Source organism: Rhipicephalus microplus, chromosome X (assembly GCF_043290135.1).
Source record: "Rhipicephalus microplus isolate Deutch F79 chromosome X, USDA_Rmic, whole genome shotgun sequence".
NCBI lineage: Eukaryota > Metazoa > Arthropoda > Arachnida > Ixodida > Ixodidae > Rhipicephalus > Rhipicephalus microplus.
Genome location: NC_134710.1, coordinates 269,030,811 through 269,049,486, shown reverse-complemented (window position 1 = coordinate 269,049,486; position 18,676 = coordinate 269,030,811). Strand labels below are relative to the sequence as shown.

Here is an 18,676-nt window from a genome sequence, read left to right as displayed (position 1 = left end):
CAAACTCGTACAACTCCGATGTTACAACTACGTTTCGAAAAATTCTCACGGCTGCGAGTTCATTGTACTTCTGCACAACTTGAACGCAACTAAATTTTGACTTATGGGTGGTGCAAAGGCTGTTTTCGAGTACATTTTCAGTAAAGCCTTCTAAAGTTAATGACCTGAAAGTATGTCATATAACTATTTGATTCTGCAATGTGGTATATTCTTTTGCTTATGATGTTAACTGATTTGTTACTGCAGAACTTTTTTTTCTATTGTGCTTTGTAAAACTGGTATTATAACTGTGTACAGAAAACTAAATCAAAAAAGACAAAAATGGACAGACATATAAAGTGAACTTTTTATTATTCTTTTATAAAAAAGAGCCTATAAGAATATGCTGTTACAACTATGCATTGGGTCATACTCGCACGTATTAAACCGTAGGAACTATGAGAAATGTGTGACTTACTAAAGCTGCTTCAGCTTTTCTTTTTTTATTTCTGTCACTAGCCACTGCAATAGTTATGAGCATGTTGTCAAAGGTTATGTTCCTAGTTGCCGATGCTGCCTTTTTATGGGAGTTGGATGCTATAACAGCCATGTATTAATTAAGCAATAACTGATATGGTCAAGATTAACCTATAACTTTCTACCGAAGTGCCTTTCACTGCTCGCATGTAGCTTTGGAAGGACAATTATATCTTCAGTGCTTTATTTTTCCAGCCTTGGACGACCCTATTTTGCTTTTTTACGACATACCCATATTCTTCAAACTTTTCTTTTACAAAACATTCCTGAAGTATTTTCCTCCAGTTTCCTAATTATATTTTGGGAAAAAGTTTCATTTATAACTTCACTGAGTAATATTCATGTATATATGTCATTGCCACAGATGCACAGAACGAAACATAGAAAAAAATTGTAGTGTGTCAAGCTCAGTTGTAGCTATAAAATTACCGTGCACAAATGTAAGTCAACTTGAATGTATGCTGACCACCCCAAATGGCACGGGGAAAAAATGCAATTATTCAATTGGTGCATTTTCAAATCCTGAGCTAAATACAGCTCCACTACTGTGAAAAATGAAGAAAGGCGTAGCATGGGTGCCCAGCGATTCCCGTTTGTGGAGTTCTCATTGCTCCGTTTATCAAAGTGTCTATGACATCAACGTTTGAGATAAGCATGTAGGATTTAATCGGCATACGAGTAGAATCTTGTTAAGGAGATTTGCAAACTCTATGTGCGACATGCGTGCTACATTTTGCTGCACTTTATTGGCTTCCTGCTTGTTGCGGGAGTCGTAGGTGCTAATTGCAGCGAGTCCCATCAAGTTGTTCCCCCTTCAGAGGTAGCAACGATTGTGCCAAAAAAGCGCCGCTGAGAAAAAGGATTGCCCACTTGGTGAGGCGGCGGCGCCCTCTCGTGCGCGGAGCCGGTGTCGGCAGCAGGTGACACATTTTCGCTGATGCGCGGAGCAGGTGTCGGCGATTTTGGGTTATTTCGATTACTTCTTGGTTATTTCTGTTAGTTACATTGTTTGATACCTAATTCATTTGTTTCAACCCGGTTTTGAGCATTGGAAGCCTTGTTTTAGTTCTGTATTGACCCCCCTATTTTGAGCATGATCACGCCATGTGAGATCTATGGATGGATGACAAGTCGGGCTCCCAGTGTGCTACGAGCTTAAAAAGCATGAGAGCGTTTCATGAAGGATTTTTTTGACTAGTCGTTGGACTGACTACACATTGTCCGACTCTATAGTTCTAGTAAACTCCTCCTGTCATGCATTTCTCTACCCTGTCCTCGTAAAAAAAGTATCTTATGAATATTTTTTGTAAAAATGTGTCACCAACAAGCTACGCAACAGATTCTGTAAAATCAAAAGAAAAAACGCCCATTTCGGCATGCAAAGGTGCCTTCACGGCAGTGTTTCACAGCTATGCTTAGAAGCTAGCATCGCGACAATACGTGGAGATTTGTTTTTGTTTTTTTGGCAAATCAATGCTGACAGTGCGACTTGTAGGAAAGGAAATATGGTATATGTTACAGGTAAAGCCAGAATGTAGACATTAAGTCGTAACTAAGCCACAGCGTCCTTGATTTCTTGTTTGTCCCACTATGACTGGCGCTAGTGGGATTATAAGCCTACCCCCCCTCCCCTCCAACCTTCATATTTCAAATTTAGATAAATTGGGTCGACCAACAACCAAGTAAATAATAATATATTATAATTATAAATATGGTATGTTCGGAAAAGCACAGACGAAATGCCGCTGTAGAAAACGGACTGAATAAGCACAGCCTTTGAGCGCTGAAGAAGTGGTCATCTGGGAAGTAAAATACAAAAAAAAAAACAGAACACTTTGGTAACCTGACATGTTGTGGCGATCTATGCAGTGAAGAAAAAATTAAGTGGACATGCTCTGGTCATTCAAAATGCCTAGAAAATAGGGATATTGGCATGGACAAAGTGAGCCTCAGCTCGTACAAAGCAGTCAAATCGAAACACATTGTTGAGCTAGGCTTGTTAAGGGCACCAGTCAACCTTAAGATTTTTATGTTCACAATGCCAATTAGAATAATAACCCAAGATAAAATAATTTTCTCAATTTTTCTCTGAAGTTTGAAAAAAACATGGTTGATTTTTCCGTCATAGGAATCAGTAATACACGGAAGTAAAACGTCCACGTACTTAGAAAAATAGTTTTATGTTTACTGTACATCAATATAACAGAGCCTGCATAATATGTATTGGTGTTTGGGCTATAGTACCGCTCAACGTACAAGAATCCATGTTGACGCTTGGTCATAAATCTCAATCCCGACGACTAACATCCTTCATTAATGATTAAAAAAACCCCTCTAGTCATAGATACTTGCGGTAGCTGTAGCAGTTAACAGTGAGAGCGGAACTAGAGAAAGCGATGTGACAGCCATAATAGCGTGACTAATTGGACCCCGAACTTGCACTAAGGTCGCCTACTCGCGGCATGCTGGAGTTATTGAAATGCCCGACCAGAGATAAACACAACGCACGTCGTGTCGTCCCCTTGGCCAGCCGCGATTATTCACCGGGTGAGTGGGGAACGCGGAGTTAACAGGCGGGCGTCGCAGAGCTATTGTTGGTATAGATGAATGCTACGAAATGTCTTCGCACGGGGTAAGGTTGCCACCAGTGGTTGTGTTAAGGCATTGACAAAATTGCACTTCTATTAGAAAAGCGCCGAATGGGACTGAGCCTCAGAAACGACGAGTTGAAGAAACTAATCACGGATGTCACGATCTTGGTGCATATTACTGCACTTTACGAAGAACGCTGCGAGAGGAGAGTGGTACACATAAAAGGCGTATTTTTTAAGCTTACAAAGGATGTGACCATGGCGCAGTGCATAGCGTGCCTGGCATATGGACCCAGAGGTTATGGGTTCGACTTTCGTTAACGGAACTTTATTTTCTCTATCTTCTGATCATGCGCACTTTTTCGACGTCACTTCCGTGACGTAAATACATCACTGAAATCTTCGTGGACACTGGCATAAAACACTTTCATGTTAAAAATACTCCTGGTGATGTTCCAAAAAAAAAAAAAAAGTGCAGACCTTGTTTCAACCTGTTCATCTGGCAAAGTCATATATATATCTACCACAATGATTATTTTCTATACTCCAGTCAATTTAAATTTTGATAACCCAAAGCAAACCCCAGCATATTAATACACGTCATTACTTACCAGGACACATGTGCAACTCCTGTTACAACTTTCCTTCAAAATGGGTGTGCATCTGACAAACACCACTCCTGTTCAAGCTTCTTTCTGAATGCTATACCAATCATGCTCGAACTTCCAACTTTAAATAAAAAAGAGTGCAATCATGTCAGCTCATCGTTGCTGGTAATCCCAGCCATGGGCCCTGTGACTACAGCAATACAACTCACATAGTAAATTGTCTGCAATTACTGGTGACAATCCAACCTAGAGATGTGGGAACTTCCCTAGCAGGATGAAAAGACTTACAAATAACCAAGTTTGGTGACTAAAGTGTCATTCCTTGCCTGCCTATTCTCACAAAGTACTAAGCTGTTTTGTTCTTTCTGGCTCGTCCTTGCTTTTGCTGCTACTGTCTTCTTTGACACCAAAACATTTGAAAGTGAGTGTTGCTACGAGGCAACTTCGGAAGACGCTTCAGCCATGCAAAATACTCCCTATAACGATGACACCAAAATGTCATACAAGTTAAAAAAATCAAGCAGCTGCAGCAACAGAATTACAAGTGCAGGTACACCTGATACATGAATATATATTACATGTTCTAAGTGCCCTCTACAAGCCTTACACATTTGTACATATTGGTCCAGTAGTAATAATATGCTCAATGCCCTGACTAGTTATCAGCGTGCTCAAACTGGCAACTTCTGGATTATTTTTTGAGCCATGTCCTTGTAGACTTGAGCCTGTAACAAACAGTAACAATTAGTGTTAATGATTTCCGAGAGACGACAAAGTTGAGTTAGAATAGAGATAAATACAAATTACAGGCATAAAAGTTGCACACTTAAGCAAGCATGAAAAAACTAAAAAGCTTTAAAATTAATTTTTTAAATTTAGTTCTAGGGTTTTACCTGAACTGGTATAGCGCATTACGGGGAAGAAGAAACGGCCGAGCAGACCGACACAAGAGGACAGAGCGCTAACTTCCAACTGAGACTAACTTCCAACTTCCTCAGTTGGAAGTTAGCGCTCTGTCCTCTTGTGTCGGTCTGCTCGGCCGTTTCTTCTTCCCCGTAATGCGCTATACCAGTTCAAGTACGACGAACCAACTCGCCCAATCTTCAACACCCCTAGGGTTTTACATATCAAAACTGCAATCTGATTATGAGGCATGCTGCATTGGGGGACTCCAGATTTATTTTTACCACCTAGGGTTGTTTGACTCAATGCATGGTTCACATGATCCATTCTGCCTTAAATGCAATCAGCACAGCTGGAATCCAATATTGTAACCCCATGCCTGGTAGTACAATGCTACCCATATTCCTCATTAGATTAGGATAACTTTTAAAATAATCCTCAATTATTTTTACCTTCCTTCCTTCACAATCAATACAAGCTATACAAAAAGTTTGATACTGTATAAAAAAATTACTTTTGGTAAAAACAAAAAGTCTGTGCCCAGGAGGAGCCTGAGGTTTTGACGTAACACAGATATGGTTTCATTATTACATTTAATGATGAGTGATAGAATAACACAATTAAAACTTCATGGCATGCGTGTGTCTGCAGCTAAGACAGTACTCAAAGGCACTTCAAATGCAAACTTCACATAAAATTAACATGAAGCACGTCCGCCCTAAGGTGAAACATAATCAGATAAGGTTTGAAAAGGGGCCTTTGCTCAGACATGGAGAAAATTCAAGATGGCGCAAGAAGAGCCACTAAAAAATACAAAATGTTCAGTTATGCTGTCAGCGTCAAATGAAACCCGAACAGCGGCAAGCCTTCGTGATGGTACAGTGCACGCCGTCCACTTATCACCATGAACAGGCACGCATATATGTGCAGAGCAGCCGAACAGGATGCGCACACCTGTCAATAGGCATGACTGGATGACTTGCACTATACCATCATGAAGGCTTGCCGCTGTTCAGGTTTCATTTGACGCTGATACTAGTACCTCTAATGAAATGCTTTATTGAGTACGCATGCATTCACCGTTTTCAAAATGCTGAATTAACAGTGAAAATAGCGACACGGGATGGTATTGGCTTTTGCTGTGTGATTGGCACATCCTATATAGCAAGTGTCTTGGGAAAAAAGAGGGCATTGTTTGCTTAGGAGTTTACAGTAAGCAGGATGGTCCACTGCAGCGGAACCAAACTTGAAAAAAAAAAAAAAATGATGCTTTGCATTGAAATCCAACAAATTTCTGCATCAGGGAAGTGTTGCTCCATTGATATTCAATAAATATCCGTGAATCATCAAGATGACTCTAAAGGCAATAACAACTCCACAGTGAACTAACATACCCCAGATGCCTTATTGCACTGCATGTACTCATGTAATGATCCCATCTTTTTTTGGCTGCTGCTTCAATATAAATTCAAATTAATATAAATTAGAAATGCCAATATAGTGCCAACATTGAATTATTTAATCTGCTATCTATTCAAGGTTGTCTTTGAGTAGAAAAAAAAGGACAATAAAACACCACTTGGAAATCAATCATTGAGCTTCTGCAGCACAGTCAGAACTTTTAAACCCAACTTTTTATCTTTCGTGTCTGGCTCACACAAAATTTTTTTAACCTCTGGCTGCATAATTACAATGAATAAATCCTCAACTTGATCATAGCTACAGTGTGACTGACACAGACAAATGGAAAAAGATGACACAGAATGACACTTGCCCACTCACACAATGACACTTTCCCTTCACTGTTCCATCTTACTGAATCTGCATTCTACAAGCTACTCATTACATCGGCAGATACAAACTGACAATCGGCATTCCACACTGTACTCTCTTTCCTCGATAGAGATGGAGGAGATAAAAATTGAACAAGGGCTGGAGGCAGAGTTGAATTGCAAGGAGGTAAGTTCAGAAAAAGAAAGTGAAAGTGTGCAGAGACACTATTGGAGAATCGAACTTCATGATGGGAGAAGGAATGACAAAGACCGCAAAAAAAAAAAAGAGAGGTGGGGAGCCACCAATATGCATCTCGACACCAATCATGGTGAAGTTATAAATCGTGCAAGCGTTATATATGAATCAGGACGTGCATTTACATCCGTGAATTGTTTTTAAAACAGGGAATTTGCTGGATAAATGCTCATCTGCCATAGAAAGTAGGTCACTTAGTAAATATTGGGAAGTATTTGTCAAGAAATTTTAAGTTTTTTAAGGAAGAAGTACAATATAAAGAATTGTAGACATTAAAGAATTGTAGACATTTCACCCGAGACCTGTAATATAAAGAATATTCAAGGTCTTTGAAAATTTAGTTTCAATCTGAAAATGTAATTTCAATTCCAAAACTTTTCAAGGACCCCAAGAACCTGCCTGCCCCTTGCTTTGTGCAAATGACTTTATTAGGTGTTTCTGAGCATGTTAATCAACTTTTAAATGTGCCTTGTAACCTAATATGTACAATTCATCTTATGCATAATTAAGCAAAACTGATTAGCTAGCAAGTGCCACTTCTAGAAATAGCCTGTCACTCAATATGACCACAACAATAAGCCATTTGTTTCAAATGTTTAGATTATACCACTTTTTTTTTTTTTTCAAATTTCGTTCTAGGTATGCAAAACATGCTACACATTATTTGTCATTCGCCATTTTTATGATGTGCATGGAACGCTTTTGACACTGATGTTGTTTGAAGGAAGGTTCAGCCTAATATTTATCCTTTCTCATTTCTTTTAATTCTGCCATAGCATTATTACACAATCATTCAAAGCACAAATATCACTCCACTTGCCTGGGGAGAGGTTCCATTAGACACCACAATTGGCTGACCATTGTCAGAACTCTCCCTTATCTCTATGTCAAGTGGAACATCACCTAAAGAGCAGAAAATATAATTTACCATCAAACATTTTTATGACCAGTTCATGCAAATACATTTAGCATGCCAAGACAGTACCTTAGTAAGTGGTTGTAGATAATTATACACAAATAAATTTACAAACCAACAGACCTGCACACAACAAAAACTGGAAGGGTGGCATTTGCAAGGTACCCACTATGCCATAAACAATAATTTCCCTCAAGGTGAGAAGCACCGCACGCCATTATTCATCTTTGGAGAAGCAAGGTACCCACTACAATGTTTCAAGGCATTAAGAGCACTTTGTTAATGCAGTGGCCATCGGTGGCTACTGAAAATGAAGGATTTCGGCTGAGTCCTTTGTAATGGGGAAGCGTCGAACATCCCACTCGTTATGCAATAGCTATTGTTTGACACTTGGTTACAGAATTCGCACTGTGTGACACGTGGTTGCTATTTTACTCTTTTGCCAAGCTTAATTACACATAATAATGTGGTTTCTGCCCAAAATAACGTGTGTAAGATATTTTTGCAACAAAGTTTTTAGCACCAGCGTGGCTTTTTGGTACAGTCGAATCTCAGTAATTCGAACTCGAAGGGGCCTGAAAATTTGTTCGAATTAAAGGAAGTTTGAATTATTGAAAGCTAAATGAATGGAGGGCTCACTATGCAGCGGGGCATGTGCATTGAGCTAACACACGAGGGGGAAGTTTCAGAAAACTTACATTTATTTACAAATCACAGGACATCCGTGATTATATGAAGTAATTGGTGATGCACGTCTGCACACGTTTCCCTTGCAGCGAGTCAATTTCGCACGCAGCTTGCAAAGAATTTCTGATTCTGCTTCAGCATTCTCCTGGCAAAAGAAATTGCGCACCGCAATGTCCAGCGGTGACACTCGCCAAAGGCGACAACTCTCCCCAATGCAGCCGTAGTGGGGCCGTAATGAGAAAGGAGGAGCATCTCCACGCGGAAAAAAGCAGATCGGCATTTGAGAGAGAACCAACACTCCACGGCAACTTTTTTTTTTTTTTTTGCTCTCTTCGCGCGCGTCATTGGAATGAGAAAAGTTTATGTGGCAAGGACGAGAAAGGGGGAAGCGTGGCAGCGATGCATGAGGGAGAGCCAACCCTCCGCGATAGCTTTCTTTTTTTCCTCTCTCTCTCTTCGTGCACGGCGTTGAAAGGAGAAGGGTATTTAGATGGCAGGAACAGAAAAGAGGGAAGCGTGGCACAGGCGCGTCGCAGATCGGCATTTGAGAGAGAGCAAGCATTACACTGCAGCCTTTTCTTTCCTTTTCTCTTCCTTCACGTGCAGCGTTGAGGTGTCGCAGATGCCGCGGCGGGATTGGGCGTGGTTCTGAGAGCATTTTTGGAGCGCGGTATGTTTGAAGTCTAGCTGTACTATTCGAGGAGCTAGAGGGTGTTAAATGGGATATAATAGGGCTCAGTGAGGTTAGGAGGACAGATGAGGCCTATACTGTGCTACAGAATGGGCACGTTCTTTGCTATCGGGGCTTGGCAGACAGAAGAGAACTGGGAGTGGGGTTCCTAATTCACAGAAACATAGCTGGCAACATAGAGGACTACTATAGCATTAATAAAAGGGTGGTAGGTATTGTAATTAAACTGAATAAAAGATACAAGATGAAGGTAGTACAGGCTTACGCGCATACATCCAGCCATGATGACGCTTCAGTTGAAAGCTTCTATGAAGACGTGGAATCGGCAATGAGTAAGGTAAAAACACAGTATACTATAGTGATGGGTGACTTTAATGCAAAGGTAGGAAAGAAGCAGGCTGGAGACCAGGCAGTAGGAGATTATGGCATCGGCACTAGAAACGCCAGAGGAGAGCTATTAGTAGAATTCGCAGAACACAATAATTTGCGGATTTTCAATACCTTCTACCGAAAACGAGAAAACCGCAAGTGGACATGGAGGAGCCCTAATGGCGAAAATAAGAACGAAATAGACTTTATAATGACTGCACACCCAGGAATCGTGCAGGATGTGGAAGTGGTTGGCAAGGTACGATGCAGTGACCATACAATGGTACGGTCTCGAATTCGCCTAGACTTGAAGAAGGAACGACAGAAACTGATACGCAAGAAGCCAATCAATGAGCTAGCACTGAGGGGGAAACTACAGGAATTCAGAGTGTCGCTGCAGAACAGGTACTCGGCTCTTAGTGAGGAAACCAACCTTAGCGTAGATAAATTTATGATAATCTGACGAGTATCATTACGGAGTGTGCAGTGGAAGTTGGAGGCAGGGTAGTTAGACAGGACACTGGCAAGCTTTCCCAGGAAACGAAGAACCTAATTAAGAAGCGTCAAAACATGAAAGTGTCAAGTACACCAGACAAAATAGAACTGGCAGAGCTTTCGAAGTTGATTAATAGACGTAAAGTATGCGATGTAAGAAGGTATAACATAGAGAGAATTGAACACGCTCTGAAAAACGGACGAAGCATCAAAGCAGTGAAGAGGAAACTTGGGATAGGCAAAAGTCGGATGTATGCACTAAGGGACAAAGAAGGCAAAATAACTACCAATATGGATAGGATAGTTAAAATAGCGGAGGAGTTTTACAGAGATCTGTACAGTAGCCGAGACAACCACGACCTTAATACTATAAGAACTAGCAGTAACCCAGATGACACTCCACCAGTAATGATAGAAGAAGTCAGAAAAGCTTTAGAGAGCATGCAAAGAGGCAAAACTGCTGGTGAGGATCAGGTAACATCAGATCTGCTGAAAGATGGAGGACAGATTGTGTTAGAAAAACTAGTCACCCTGTTTACGAGGTGTCTCCTGACGGGAAGGGTACCAGAGTCTTGGAAGAACGCTAACATCATCTTAATACATAAGAAAGGAGATGACAAGGACTTGAAGAATTACAGGCCGATCAGCTTGCTCTCTGTAGTATACAAGCTATTTACAAAGGTAATTGCTAACAGAGTAAAGAAAACATTAGAATTCAATCAACCAAAGGAACAAGCAGGATTTCGAACAGGCTACTCAACAATTGACCACATTCATACTATCAATCAGGTAATAGAGAAATGCTCAGAGTATAACCAACCACTATACATAGCCTTCATAGATTACGAGAAGGCGTTTGATTCAGTAGAAATGTCAGCCGTCATGCAGACACTGCGGAATCAGGGCTTAGATGAAGTATATATAAACATTCTGGAAAAAATCTACAGAGGATCAACTGCTACCATAGTGCTTCATAAAGAAAGCAACAGAATACCAATCAAGAAGGGTGTAAGGCAGGGGGACACAATCTCCCCAATGCTATTTACCGCGTGCTTACAGGAGGTTTTCAGAAGCCTAGAATGGGAACAGTTAGGGATAAGAGTTAATGGAGAATACCTTAGTAACCTGCGCTTCGCCGATGACATTGCATTGCTGAGTAACTCAGAGGACGAATTGCAACTAATGATTACAGAGTTAGACAAAGAGAGCAGAAAGGTGGGTCTTAAAATTAATCTGCAGAAAACGAAAGTAATGTACAACAACCCCTGAAAGGAGCAGCGCTTCGAGATAGGTAATAGTGCACTTGAAGTTGTAAAAGACTATGTCTACTTAGGGCAGGTAATAACCGCAGAGCCTAACCACGAGATTGAAGTAACTAGAAGAATAAGAATGGGGTGGAGCACATTCGGCAAGCACTCTCAAATTATGACAGGTAGATTGCCACTATCCCTCAAGAGGAAGGTATATAACAGCTGTATCTTGCCGGTACTTAGCTACGGAGCAGAAACCTGGAGACTTACAAAGAGGGTTCAGCTTAAATTGAGGATGACGCAGCGAGCAATGGAAAGAAAAATGGTAGGTGTAACCTTAAGAGACAAGAAGAGAGCAGAGTGGATTAGCGGACAAACGGGGGTTAAGGATATCATAGTTGAAATAAAGAAGAGGAAATGGACATGGGCCGGGCATGTAGCGCGTAGACAGGATAACCGCTGGTCATTAAGGGTAACTAACTGGATTGCCAGAGAAGGGAAGCGGGTTAGGGGGAGACAGAAGGTTACGTGGGCAGATGAGATTAAGAAGTTTGCGGGTATAAATTGGCAGCAGCAAGCACAGGACCGGGTTAACTGGCGGAACATGGGAGAGGCCTTTGTCCTGCAGTGGACGTAGTCAGGCTCATGATGATGATGATGTTCGAATTAACCGTCGCAAGTGCTTGCATGTTCGAATTACAGGACGTTTTCGCCCATTGGAATACACATAGCTTTGGCGGGACCTCAGTGTGAGTTTGAATTAACCAGAAGTTCGAATTAAAATGACATTTGACTCTACAATACTGGGTTGCCAGGGAGAGGACCCATGTACGAGTCCCAGTGCATCCTGGGTATTTTTTATTATTCGTTTTTTCTTCTTATTGCGAGCGATAGTGGTTACGGACACTGGCGACAGCGGCAGCAGCGGAAAACTGCGGCACCAAAAAAGGCCCTTGTTGTATTCTGATAACAGATTTCGCTGTAAAAAAAAAGATGGAAAGTAAAAACTAAATTTGCTGCTGACACTTGAATAGCTGCCAGGATACCAAATGCAGAATTTTACAGTTCAACATAAAGTGAAACCAAGCCCAACTGCTTTGTGATCCTTTCATAAATATACATGTGCAAATAGTAGAGAATAGGCAACCTAAACCTCATCAGGGTGCCTATCCATGAATGCCACTTTTAAGACTTATATTTGGACATTCCTGGATAAAACCAACTATAAGTTGCTAATTTTTGGTGCAAAAAAAAAAAAGGAAAACTGAATTTCAAACTGACATATTAATTCTTTCTGTGGCAAACAGTCTCAAGAAAAAAAATTGCCGCCATTTCCAGAATTTTTGAACAGCTGCTTTGTCGTTAAAAGATATTGTTACTGTAGTATCATCAGATTAATAGTTAATTTTTGTTGTCCGTTCGTTTCTGAATTGCAAATAGGCATATGGCTATAACAGCAGCTTGAGACCTGATTCCGTAGCTGACACAGGCAGAATATGCAATGGCGCTGTTGTCAACAGTAATGGCCGATTGTGGCCAAAGCATATTCCCAGTACACTTACCCCACATGGCATTTGACGAGCACATCAAAGGCACCTCATATATTTGAACAATGACTGATAATAGTACTGGCATTTTTTAAACTGCTGCCCGGTGCATGTCTTACCAACTGTTGAACATAATCAACATTAGAAAAAGTGATTTGGAAAAAAATGGAAGTACATATGTAGGCATGTAAAGCACTCATGGATTCAAACGCAACATCAAATTTTTCAATAGAACAACTTGTATACAAAATTGCGTGAGATAACCATGTGATGTCACAACAATCTGATCTCCAAAGAGAATGCTGGCCCCTATTTACTCGTTCCGGGTCACAATCACGTGAATATGACCCAAACTGAAGACAGTATGTGGGTGGTCTGTGAAGTTCTCGGTCTGATGTAAAAAAAGCATTTTGGAACTTAAAAATTATTTTTATTTTTAAACATGGTCTCTTCTGACTCTATACACTTGGTTCAGCAATGTTCCTAGAGCCAGGATTCTGTCCTTAAAACGACTTAGTGGAAGTTATGAAAAGTACTTATGCACAGCCGCAATTGCTTCTTCATTTGATGAAAACGTTGCCCACCATAAGATTTTGAGTTTCGGGAACAGGTGGTAGACCGACGGGGCCAAGTCACGACGCTAGGGTGGTTGCTTCAACAATTCGTACTTCAAGTCGTACAATTTTGTGATTGGAGGATGCCCTTTGTGCACCGATGCAGTGTCTTGATGAAAGATGGTTTTCTTCTTCAAACGTGATCTTTTCTCTGAAATTTTCAGATGCAATTGAGTTAAAAGGTGAGAATCATACTCCCCAGTTATGGTTTTATTCTTTTCAAGATAATCCACAAGCGTCCCAAAAAACAGAGGCCATCACCTTTTCTGTGGAGGAAACTGACTTAGCTTTTTTCAGCGCAGAGGACCCTGCTTTAGTCCACTGCTTTGATGTTTCGATTGCGGTGTGTAATGTAGAATCCAAGTTTCATTCATTGTTATAAACCTACTCAAAGAGTCTACTCGATTTTTATTATACAGCTCCGTAACATCGTCATGCGGTTACATTATAGCTCAGGAGTAAGGATGCGTAGCACCCATCTTGCGCAGAGCTTCTTCATGTGTAGTTCGTTGTGCCAAATGTGATCTACATGTTCTGCTGAGATGCCGAAATCCTTGGCGATTTCATGCAACTTCACACTCTTGTCTTCCAAAGCCATATCATGCACACAATCAATCAATTCAGGAATTGTTACACTTTTGAAGCACCTTTCGTGCGGGTCATCTTCAATGCTGTCCCTCCACTCGTAAACTCAGCAGCCCATTTCTTGACTGTGCAGTATGAAGGTGAATGTTTCTTGTAAACTTTAACAAACCTTTGGTGAATTTCATTCAGAGATAAACCTTCTTTTACAAAGAACTTTATCATCGCACGGTACTCAAGCTTCTCCATGCCTTACGATGTTTCACACTACACCCACCGTGATCAACTGTGAAAGCCAAACAGCAAAGCCAAACTGCTAGTCGGCACTAGATGTCATTTCACCCGAGACTTGCAGAAACTTGTATGAACGTGCACATGAGCACTGCAAGTTCTAGCTCGTGTGATTCTTATTGAGGCTGAGAACTTTTCAGACCACCCTCGTAGAAAGGAAAACATGTTCAATAGTTAGCCCTAAATTGTCCTATTTGAATCCGTGAGTACAGTAGTCAGAGGCATAGCCAGAAACTTTTTTTAGAGGTGGGGTGGGGGAGGGGGGTTCAACTGCCTTTCACATGTGTGTGCGGGTGTGCGTGTGGTGTGTGTGTTATATACATATGAAAAATTTTTAATTTGAGGGGGGGGACACACCACACTTTAAACTCTGGCATAGCCCCCTGGCTATGCTACAGTTTAAAGTGCGGTGTTTTGTTGCACGAAACACTAACAAGACCAATTCAAACTTCCAACATAAAGATAGGTATAAGGAAAACTTAGATCTGCATATTCCTGGTATTTCAGTAATTGCAAAGCACAGCACTACAAAAAGAAATTGTGCATTGATTGTGAAGCTGCACTGTGGGAGTATGAACAAAATGTCAGCTAACGTTGCCATTTGTAAAAAGGCACGTCCCATATTTTATATATGGGTCAATGCAGAAGGGGACTTGACATCAGAATTAACATGACAGAACATCAATCTTCAGAATAAAATCTGGGTGCTGATACTGAAATTTAGTTCTTGTTCCATGGTTACATTTCAAAGCATGGTGAATTTAGAGGGTGTCTCACACACAAAAACAATAAATATTGAAACTACTGGTTAGACCTGTGTAGTCCATGGATATACTTATTACGAAAATGGAGAAAAATATTGATGAAGACAGTCATGAGCAGGCCGGGCCACCACTGAAAAGTCAACAGGCTGCATGTCGTGTATTTGAGACTCCTACTCTAGGAGGTAGCTGCCTCTCAAAAGTAGTTCTCCTAACCATGCAAAGCGGGGTAAAGGCATGCCAAGTAAACAAACAACATACCCAAAATATCAAGCGCCATCTCCCTGGCAAGTTCGGAGGCACCATCTTTGCCAAATATGTGAGACTCATGGCCACAGCTTGGGCAGGCAAGCCGACTCATATTCTGCACCAGCCCAAGTATAGGCACACTGACCTTGCGAAACATCTCAGCCCCCTTGCGTGCATCAATAAGTGCAATTTCTTGAGGTGTTGTCACTACAACCACCCCTGCATTGGTGAAGAAATAAAAAAATAAGTGCTTTCGATCTTGACACTAATAACAAGTTTGCTGACCCAATGCTATGACAAGTGTTTGAGCTTTTCTGTTTGATATCTTCAATTTGACACTAAAGATTTTACACACAATTTAGAGCTTTCATACTAGCAGATACATTGATGCTAAGCAAAGTCAACTTAACGACTGAAGAAAATTAGGCTACATCACACCTACCCAAGTTGTAGCATACACATAAACTAAAGCCCACGCCTCAACATAGCCATCTACTGTAATTGAAATATGTGCTAATTGTACATGAGTATAAAGTATACTATGTGTTACAGCGTTTTCAAAACATTTAAACATTTTAAAATCCACTCGATAGGAAACATATGGTCATTAAGATTAGCACGACGTACTAAATGTTTGTGCCTAAAATTTGTTGCAAAATCTATTGATGCACCCCTATTCAGCTGACTGTGCATATTTATTTCAGATCACAAAATTCAAACTAAAAAAAAAGTTTTCATCTATCTTCTCTAGTTTTCATCTATTATCAGTACTAGCAATGAAAAACAAAGTGAGGAGATCCAAAAGCATCACCTGACACTGGAATGTTCTGGGAGATGGAAAGCTGCGTGTCTCCTGTTCCTGGTGGCATATCAACAACAAGATAGTCTAGTGGCCCCCAAGCTACCTGAAATATATTATTAGGCAATCAACACTACAGACAGAAGACTTTAATTTGTGTTCCAAAGCATGCTGATCGTAGAGAAATGCCAATAAAGATATATATGATATCAAAACAATTAGTGTTGCCCCATTATATGTTCACATAATCTGCCAATGCAATGTTGACAAGGTAACCTAACCTGGAAGCCTGAGCCCTTGAAGGCATCATACCACCCATAATCAACCGCTCCTTAGTCTGCCCCCCCCTACCTCATTCCTTTAGACAAATGAATTACAGCTTGACAATGACATGTTAATGGCACCTTATTATGCACAGCATGTAATTACAACTAGAAATGAAAGGAGGCAGCATATCAATGTTCGAGAAGAGTTCACCATATACTTGGCATCAATGACACTAGAACAAATACACACAAAACAGAAAGAGAAAACTCATCAGTAGATATACATTGTTGATAGGGGTTCTCAGTAAGTATTTGATCACTTTGGAATTTGCAATATTAATCAGTATGTGAGAAAGCCCTCCCTCCTCACAAAGGAGGCCTCCACTTTTCTTTTTTAATGTCTACATTAGGCACTGTAACTTGTCCCTATGCAGCAAAACATGCAGATATAACGAAACAGTAACTTTTTGCAAAAGCAGCAGCATTCTTTTTTATCAAGGCTGCCAATTCCACACTTTTTATGAGTATCCTTTTGCACAGTTTGTGCAGTCCCCTTGATTTTCTCAGATCAATGAAAGAGTCCATATTGCACCTAATGCCATAAATCACTGTACTAAATAATGAAGAATACTAGTCTCACCCATAGAGTTTCCTAAATATACACTAGAGGGAACTCTGACACTAGTGTCTATGGGAGCTGCTACACACCGCGCTTCAGCGATCATTGAAATAATGGTTAATACACGAATTTGAATAATCTTCGTACTTCTGGCTGTGTGTGTGTTTGTGTGGCTTGGAGCTGTAACAAAAATCAGCAATGTTCAGCAGTTACGCTTCACCACCTTATTCTTTTAAGCTTACCATTTCAAATTGGGTTACAAAGTTCAAAAGGGTCTGTTCTTTCCTTTGAAATAAAATTAAAACACAGCAATAATTGAAGCCACAAATGCGATTCCCCTCTCACAAGTATGAATACTAGGCAAATTCGTGTGCTGCCCATCACTCCCATGGTCGCTGAACCATCACAGTGCCAGAGTTCTCTCCAGTTAATTTTAGGAAACTCTATGGTCTCACCCACTAAAGAGATGAGTTTTTATACCATCATAAAAAAGGACACACACAATCTATTCAACACAGTGACGTAGTGGATGTTGCACCATATCTTTCATTGCTACAAAAGCAAGTACACTCAAACCTCATTAAATAAATTGCATCTTACACAAAATTAGGTTTGTTAAATCCGAAAATTCGTTGTAAAGGTTTATTCCTAACATTATGCCTATTGCTAGACTATTTTTCATTTACTTCGTTATAACTGATATTTCGTTACATCAAGGTTTGAGTGTAATGCCATTAGATGTGTATGCCATCATGGTTATGATATCTCTGCTATTGATTACTTGCAATCTTTATTTGGTAATGGTCACTCTAATTGAGTCACTTCTGTCTACAATCAATTACATTTAACCATTCATTTTATTCAGAAAGTAAGCTTATCACAGGAGATGCCAAGAACCATGGAACACAGCAGCCTAATCAATGTTCACATATCAAAATGTACAGCTGAGCACTGTATATTTTTTATTTTCTCAACTTTAAAGGGACACTAAGAATATATATATCAAGTCCACTTGGATTGCTAGAAACCTCTCAATAATTGTTCTAGAAACTTGTTTCGTGCCACAAAAATGCTCAGATTAAAAGAAAAATATGTTCTAGTGGTACACATACTATTAGCACAATTCAAGCTACCCGCCTCTGAGAATGACCATTTGATGTAGCCATGGCCGCCCTGTACCCGTTTTACTGCCTGACAGTCGGCACTGCAGTGCAAGGCAGCAAGAGCCTTCAACAGAGCACAGCCAGGCAAAATGAAAACTTGCATCATTCTCAAGAATAACGTCAAGTTTTTTTTTTTCTTTTTCTTTTTTGCATGAATCTGACTGAAATGCTCTTGCTGCACTTTCTTTCATCTTGTAATGCACTGAATTGTTACATTCTATCATGGGCAGCTTGAGTACCTGTGATTAATTTCACTGAGGCAATGCTACGTGATGGAGGCTTCCACTGGCGATGTAAACTGTGTAATTTTTCTTTTACTAAGTCTGTTACATGTGCCCCAGCATTCACCACATTAGCGAAAGGTTTGTTGCATCATGAAAGGTCAGGACACACAGACTAAATACATAAAACTCTTTACCGCCTAGACGCTACCCCTGATATTATGAAAGTGCACCTGCATATTTTATAAGAAACCTCGACCATGCACAACATAACTCCAAGTGCACTTCTGTCACTTTTATTTTCTTTGAAAAATGCAGCATGCATATGGTTCGAATTTATGCACACCTTAGAATTTGTGCTAGTGGCGTAATAGTTGTAAAAAAAACCCTTGTCTTGGTCACAAGGTTCCTGGTATAATATATAGCACTGCAAATCATGGGACTATTTCAAGTGTGAGCCATTCCATTTAAGGCAAGGTCATGTTATAAATTATTTGCTGTGTGTAGACA

The 18,676-nt window shown here is 40.4% G+C and overlaps 1 protein-coding gene across 2 annotated transcripts in view; it reads right to left on the bottom strand.

Annotated features, from left to right (window-relative positions):
• Positions 1 to 334: 334 nt before the first annotated feature.
• Nubpl (NUBP iron-sulfur cluster assembly factor, mitochondrial) overlaps positions 335 to 18,676 on the bottom strand; it is a 51,492-nt gene continuing 33,150 nt past the window's right edge. Inside the window, exons 7-11 of one of the 2 annotated variants that reach the window (XR_005108469.2) lie at positions 15,910 to 16,003; positions 15,111 to 15,317; positions 13,186 to 13,366; positions 7,467 to 7,549; positions 4,397 to 4,440 (exon numbers count right to left, since the gene is read on the bottom strand). Coding sequence is in view for 1 of the 2 variants with exons in the window: in XM_037414044.2 (XP_037269941.2) it covers positions 4,387 to 4,440; positions 7,467 to 7,549; positions 15,111 to 15,317; positions 15,910 to 16,003 (438 nt within the window). In the remaining variant the exon portion in view is untranslated. Of the gene's footprint in view, positions 4,441 to 7,466; positions 7,550 to 13,185; positions 13,367 to 15,110; positions 15,318 to 15,909; positions 16,004 to 18,676 lie in introns of both variants that reach the window. The other variant, XM_037414044.2, reaches the window with a different exon arrangement.